Source organism: Temnothorax americanus, unplaced genomic scaffold (assembly GCF_048541705.1).
Source record: "Temnothorax americanus isolate GAGA-0224 unplaced genomic scaffold, ASM4854170v1 Scaffold18, whole genome shotgun sequence".
NCBI lineage: Eukaryota > Metazoa > Arthropoda > Insecta > Hymenoptera > Formicidae > Temnothorax > Temnothorax americanus.
In genome coordinates this window covers 1,048,417-1,055,000 of record NW_027509318.1, presented here as the reverse complement: position 1 = coordinate 1,055,000, position 6,584 = coordinate 1,048,417, and the positions used below count along the sequence as shown (strand labels likewise).

The 6,584-nt window shown below is 38.9% G+C and overlaps 2 protein-coding genes across 2 annotated transcripts in view; both read right to left on the bottom strand.

Moving 5' to 3' along the window:
- Positions 1 to 3,375, bottom strand: part of LOC143896336 (uncharacterized) — a 6,030-nt gene extending 2,655 nt beyond the window's left edge. The window contains 6 exon segments of the mRNA XM_077404145.1: positions 22 to 1,812; positions 1,979 to 2,240; positions 2,323 to 2,576; positions 2,578 to 2,877; positions 3,011 to 3,096; positions 3,167 to 3,375. Of these exon segments, the coding sequence (XP_077260271.1) occupies positions 22 to 1,812; positions 1,979 to 2,240; positions 2,323 to 2,576; positions 2,578 to 2,877; positions 3,011 to 3,096; positions 3,167 to 3,318 (2,845 nt within the window). The 5' untranslated portion in view covers positions 3,319 to 3,375.
- Positions 3,376 to 3,414: 39 nt separating this feature from the next.
- LOC143896324 (uncharacterized) lies at positions 3,415 to 6,354 on the bottom strand. The gene is made up of 4 exons (XM_077404112.1): positions 4,244 to 6,354; positions 4,083 to 4,174; positions 3,778 to 3,999; positions 3,415 to 3,709 (listed from the first exon to the last, which is right to left on the bottom strand). The coding sequence occupies exons 1-4, from the start codon at positions 5,740 to 5,742 to the stop codon at positions 3,555 to 3,557; spliced, it is 1,968 nt and encodes a 655-aa protein (XP_077260238.1). The 5' UTR covers positions 5,743 to 6,354; the 3' UTR covers positions 3,415 to 3,554.
- Positions 6,355 to 6,584: the final 230 nt, after the last annotated feature.

Genomic DNA, 6,584 nt, shown 5'->3' with positions numbered 1-6,584 from the left:
ATATTTATGTACTGATCTTACCAGAATGATTAGCTGACGCGCCGGATTGCGAATTGATCGTTTGTTCCGTCATCAATTCTTGTTTTTCAGAATATGTACTTGTTACATCGTTAGACTTATCGCGACAATTGTTTCGTTCTCCAAAATCGCCTGCGGGCTTATTAAGATCCATTTTCGAGATGCAACCGGATGACAGATATTCTCCGAGACTTTGATTAGATTTATAACATTGCGATTTTTCGTCTGTACCTTCCGTTTCTTTTATCAGATTTGTTATGCATTTGTCGATCAACGGTGATACTTTTCTCGCGAATTTCTTCGTTTCTTGTATCAGATGCTGTCTGCATCTCTCAGAAATTTGGCTACGAGACTTGCGTTCCTCCGATTTTTTTCCGGGTTTTATTTTCCCGATAAGGAAACATTTCTTGTTGCTGACCTCGATATCTTCCGCTTCGCGAATTCTTTTACCCGTTAGTTTTGAAGAGTGACTCGGTCTTTCCAGGGATAAACGATTTATCGTTCGAACGAGCGATTCCCTTTGAGAATTAGATTTTTCGATTTCCGTTGAAAATTCTCGCTCTGTCTTTGATATCTCGATTTTATCGGATTTTTCTGATTTATCATTGATTTTTTTATTCTCACAAATCTCGTCGTTATGTTCTTTATTTATAATTATTTCCTTCCAATGATTATCTACCAACTGATTAATATTTTTACTTTTAATTGAATCGGTAATTTTGCCAAAATTATTTTCCGTATTAGTCAATCTTAAAACTCCCGATGAATCATAATTGCCTCCCGAAATTTGAAAGTCTTCTTGAACGGATGTTGCTGTCTTAAAGGAATCGTCATCGGATTCATCGATGTTTTTCTTTCCTTCCGAAGATTCAAGTGAAAGATCGTTAACTTTGTCTTCCAAAATTTCGATTTTTACAGAATTATCCTCTACAATATTTTCGCACTTTTCATTGTAATCAACAAGGTCTTTCTTCATATTAGTGGCTGATTCACAATCCAATCTTTCCTCTAGAACCATTAATTCAGTTGAAACTTCCGGTTCGTGTATTTTTTGTACGCAATCCCGATTTCTCAATTCAGCAAAGAGGCTGCTGAACACCCCGCGCGATTCTTCTTGCTGTATCTTTGCAGATTGCTCGCAGTCATAATTTTCCTCGTCTTTTATGCTGGAATATATTTCCGTCGAATCCGGGAGGGCACTTGACGCGCAAGTTTTGAGTGTCGTCAAGTCGTAGATATCCTGAAAATTATTTGTAATATCAGCCGGCTGATTTTTATCCTCCGACGAACAGCTATCGAATTTTTCATTTATTTCGGCATCTTCTGCCTCCACTTTGTTTCTCTTTGCTTCGTCCTCTCGTTTCTTTAGGATCTCCTTGACCTTCAGTTTTCTTTCCTCGGTACTCCACCATCGCAGTTTATCTTTCTCGCTCGCGGATACCTTGATCCCGGTTTCTTGGATCTTGCTATCATCAACAAAATCAGTTTGCAAATTCTCGTCCACCATCTTTCTCTCGCCCCAGAATCCTTCCACCTTGCCGTTCTTGAACACTATCTTGTTTTCGTCAACAAACCTATCCATACTGTCGCAGAATTCTCTTATCTCTTCTCGGATACTGCTAAGTTTAGAACCGAACGGATATTCTTTGCTTTTTCTTTGATAGCTCTTGTTATTTTTACTCGATGGATCGTCTTTCATATTGGTGACTGCATTTGCATTTTCTTCTAATATCTGTTTTAGATCCGATGTGTCACACGATACTGAACAGGTAGATGTTCTCTCGTTTTTATGACCTGCAAAAAATTTTAATTGCCAAGTTTAATCAAGATCAGCATAATTGTAGATAACGTAGGAATTTTTCTATGATGGCATGTGACGAGTGCACAATTACTTGTTGATAAAATTATATGTTTAAAGGTGTCGCCAAAAAATTAATTCTTTAGTACATAATCCGCTCACCATTTGCTTTATTATTGTCATCGATCGATTTTTGCAGATCTGCTGTCTGTTCTTTTTCTATATGTGACTCCAATACTACTTTCCTATAAGTAGCAGTTTCCGTATCGATGATACGATCACCGAGTGGATCATGTATACTTTTATAATTATCCAAAATTTGTGTCTCGTGCGATTTTCTTTCTGCGTCATCAGCAATATATTGTTCATTATTAGATTCCGATATTTCTTCAATCAGTGTTGGCGGCTGAATTTCATCTTGAACCTAATAGCAACGAGGAATAGGTGAACAACTTTTTATCTCTCCTTAAATTCTCATTCGTTATAAAAAGATAAGGATCGCATACCTCGACTTTCCAAGGCAACAGAAGTTCCCCGTTGTTTCCATCGGAAACTTTTCTCTCTTGCTCCGCCATTGGCCTCCTTCCGTCACTTTCCTCGCCTCCTTTTTGCCGCCTGCGTTCGTTTTCTTCGTCGCTTGCGAGCTGTTCGTCTTCCGACGATGACGACGACGACGACGACGATGGAGAGTTGTAGGAACCGAGGAAGGATCGGTCTTCGGATTTTTTCTTCCTTTCCAAATCGAGCTTTAGCGCGTTCATCGTAGCCGGTATCATGGGTGCAGGAGATCGGGAGGTGTGCGGGTTTTACGTCGTGAATGATCAAATAGCCGACGGGACCGATGATGGTGATATTATTCAAAGCACGAATTCTGTACCAGACCTTGACGAAACTAGTTCTTACCAGTCCGCTGCTCCTCGTTGTGGCGCGCACGTTTGATTTCGTGGCGACTTCTTCGTTCTCCTCCTCCTCCTCCTCCTCCTTCTCTTTCTTCTTCTTATCCATCGCCTCCTTTTCGGACGCCCCGACCGGTTTGCACAGCTTCCTTTTGTTTATCAGGGCTTTCGAGGGCGGACGCGATGTTCGACAGATAAACAAAGACCGACATCCGAGGAACAGAACGGGTGAAAGGAGTCAAAAGGAATAAGGGTGGCCATTTCGAGCCCGCTTTAAGTAACGAATCTTTTAACTTACCCATGACACTGTCGTTAATTTTCTTCTGCTCCGCCTGGATCCATCGATTCCTCTCGGCCGCCTCTTCGTCGATGCCGCCGCGCATCCTGCGATTTAAAGATATTTTAAGAATAACGAGCAATTACTTTTTTTTTTACAGGTCGTTCTTAAATTTACCAGGCCTCGGCGCAGGCACGATCGCGTGGGAATACTGGTCGATCGTCTAGATACTGAAGATTCTTGCATTTAAGAATCATTGTCTTGCGGTACATCTTGATCTTCTTGAGCACTGGATTGCCGGTCAACGTTACAACACGCAGCGACTTCATATCTCCCAGAATCTAAACAATTCAACTCTTGCAAGCGGTTTCATCAAATGAGACATTTCGAAGGTAGAAACTTTTAAGCTTTTATTTATAATGCAATTATATTATCGCTAAAAAAATTTTAAGTAAATAATGAAGATAATGTTGATTTGCCATCAAGTATTATTTGATATTCGTTTAAGCGCGTTTTTGCCGTAACATTACCTGTCATTTCGGAAATATAGTCCGGTTGTGCGTAATTACTGACTTACGTCAACGACGTCGCAGGTGTCGATCTTGTTGTGAGAGATATCCAAGATTGAGAGCGCGTGCAGTAGACGGAGATGCTCGATGTCAGCGGTTTCTCGTAGATAGTTGTGCGACAGGTTCAGGTTGTTCAGGAACTTGAGGCTGTCTGAAAAGCAGAAGCACGTCAAGGTCAAGGTCATCTGGGATAATACCCGCTTCGCGACTCCGAGTTACCGAGATTCTCGATCCTCTGTATCGTGTTGTGCGAGAGGTTCAGGGTGTCGAGCTTCGTTAGGCAATCGAGATTCTCGATCTTACTGATAAGGTTGTGGTGCAGATACAGGCATTTGAGTTCGCTCTGATTTTCCAAATTAGCAATCTCGCGTATACCGTTACTTTCTAGCCACAAACATTTCAGACCTGTGTATTTTTCGAGATTCTCGATGAAGGAAAATCCTAAAAAGTGTAAATTCTTCGTTGATACATTATCGCATCAATATAATTGATACAATCGAACATGCAACAAGCATTATACATGCCTTTATAGTGCAAATACAAAACATCGTTCAAATACGGAGTCTGATAGAGTTTGTGTTCCTTGCAGTGCTTCCTGATCAGTTCCTCTGTCATTCTGAAATTATTATCCGTTTTTAATCGGTGTTATTAATCAGTACGTTAAATAATTATTTCGAAAACTCACCTAACACCGTGCTTTTTCTCGTCAAAATCATAAATCTTTCCTTTGATGTACGTTTTTTCTGGTTCTTTAAACTCTTCCATGAAAGAATCGTCGGATTCCGAATCGATTTTAATCGCCGTTGTATCATTCATTATTTCAGACGTTTCATTTGAAAATTCCTCATTCATTTTTTCGTCTTTTTTAGATTTATTTTTGGCTTCTTCATCAATATTTACGTCATTACAAACCTGTGTCGATCCTGACTCCAAAGTCAACTGAATTTTCTCTAAATCCGTAGTAATAATTTTCTGATATTCATCCATAAGTTTCTTGTGCTCTTCCATCTCATCCGCGAGTTCTTTTTCCAACTCTTCGATTTTCAAATTCTCAGTTATTTCGGATTTTGTTAGAGGAACTTCGAAATTCTCCGGATCAATCCGAACCTGAAATTCATCGAGACTGTCAGACTCGACGGCGACATCGTCTGGAGTTTTGAGCTCACAAGAATCAGATACATAAAAAGGATAATTGTGATCGGCAACGAGCTTGTCGATTTCTTCGAATTTCTTGGATAATTTCTCTAGCGATTCTTTCTTCCGATCTTCTATTTTCCTCTTTTCTTCAGCTATCTTTTCCAAAGTTTCCCGAATCTCGATACGCGATCTGGGACGATCAGGACATGTAATTTCAGCTAATTTTTGCAAATTACTTTCAACAATGTCAGACTCCGGGATTGCCATCTCTTCAATTACCGTATTTGCTGAATTTATTTTAGTATCATCATTCTCAACGAAATCAATTTCTTTTTGATTTACTGTTTCATTTGCATTCTCATGCCCTTTATCACCTTTTATCTTTTCCATATATTTTTCCGACGAATTGTCTTTGCGATAATTTTCTGTTGTCTGATTAGCATTTGTTTCCAACGTGTCCCAACACGGACCGTCAGTTAGTATTTTCTCCGCTTCCTCGATAGTTCTTAATATATCTTCTTTAGCTATGGCAGTCTCGGAAACGACGCGACGACGTGGAAAAAATTCATCTCCTCGAAACTTCTTAATTACACATTCGCTTCTCGATCGTATGAGATCTGTACTCGGGATTTCGCGAATCGGTGAATGTTGCTGAAAATCGGCGGAAACGTCGGAGCAACTTTCGATAATTTTCCTCATCACGTCATCGTAATCAATCTCCATTTTCGCGGATAAGTCTTCTATCATTCGTTCTTCCGCCGAATCGTGATGTTCATCGTCACTGATGCAGAGATTCTTGATTATCTTATCCATTTTTTGTATTTCGGTAATCGTTTTTTCGATACTGTCTTCTTCGGTGCTTAACATATGCTTCGCGTTCTCTTCCATATGTCTCGGCAAATCCAGGTCGGCTTTAAAATAACTATCATTATTACTTATAAAACAATCACTAGATTCCATCGTTGAAACTGATATGTTCTTTATATCTAGCTTTTCTTGAAGAGAATCTTCGATATTTATACATGTAACATTTTGTGCAAGCTCCATCTTCTTACTTTTTATATTTTCTTCAACAATTTTACAAGCGACGATATCACTTTTTTCAGAAATATTCTGCGAATCATAATTATCACAATTATCAATAGCTTGTCGCAAAATTTTGCTATCATTCTCTACGTTTAGTCCACTAGTCAAGGAAATTCCTGAATCGACAAATTTTTCTTCACTATATCTTTGATATATTTTTCCATACTCCGAATCAATGCTAACCAAACTTTCTCGCAATTCTGTTAAACTGTTAAAAAAATTCACGGATTGATCATTCGTCAGAAATTCATCTTGAATCGTTTTATCACTATCTTTGGAATCTTCATCCTGGATTGTTTTGTCGTAATCGAAATTATCGTATATAGAAACATCACAATCGCTTATATTAGAATTAAAGTAAGATGGATTTTCGTGATTTAAAACGAATATTTTATCGTAATTTAAGGAAACTGGCGGAGCATCGTATTCATCGACGTCGTTTGTCGTTTCTATTTTTTCACTTCCGCATAAATTTTCACATTTTTCCACCTCGGATTGGGCCTTCACGGTACTGTTTAGAACCCCATGCTCTGCTGGACTATCCTCGACAACCTTTTTGCAAATACGAATTGATCAATTTATTTCGTTTACAAACACAATTTCGCGAAATGAAACGAGGCAAGAGGCATAGAAACAGCGTTACAAATATCGTGCAAAACATGAGGAAAAGCATGGAGTATTACATTGAAGCGTTATGTAATAAGATAAAAGGAATGTCTTTGCAGTTGAATTTACCTTGTGATCGGATACCGAAGATGTAGTCATGTGAGTAACAGATGATATAGAACTTTGACTGCTGTTCT

Coding starts and splice junctions, on each gene's coding strand:
- LOC143896324 (XM_077404112.1), bottom strand. CDS start 5,742: ATGGAGCTTGCACAAAATGTTACATGTATAAATATCGAAGATTCTCTT. Junction 4,000..4,082: donor TTTGTATTTGCACTATAAAG/GCATGTATAATG, acceptor TACACTTTTTAG/GATTTTCCTTCATCGAGAAT. Junction 3,710..3,777: donor ACAGAGGATCGAGAATCTCG/GTAACTCGGAGT, acceptor TCTGCTTTTCAG/ACAGCCTCAAGTTCCTGAAC.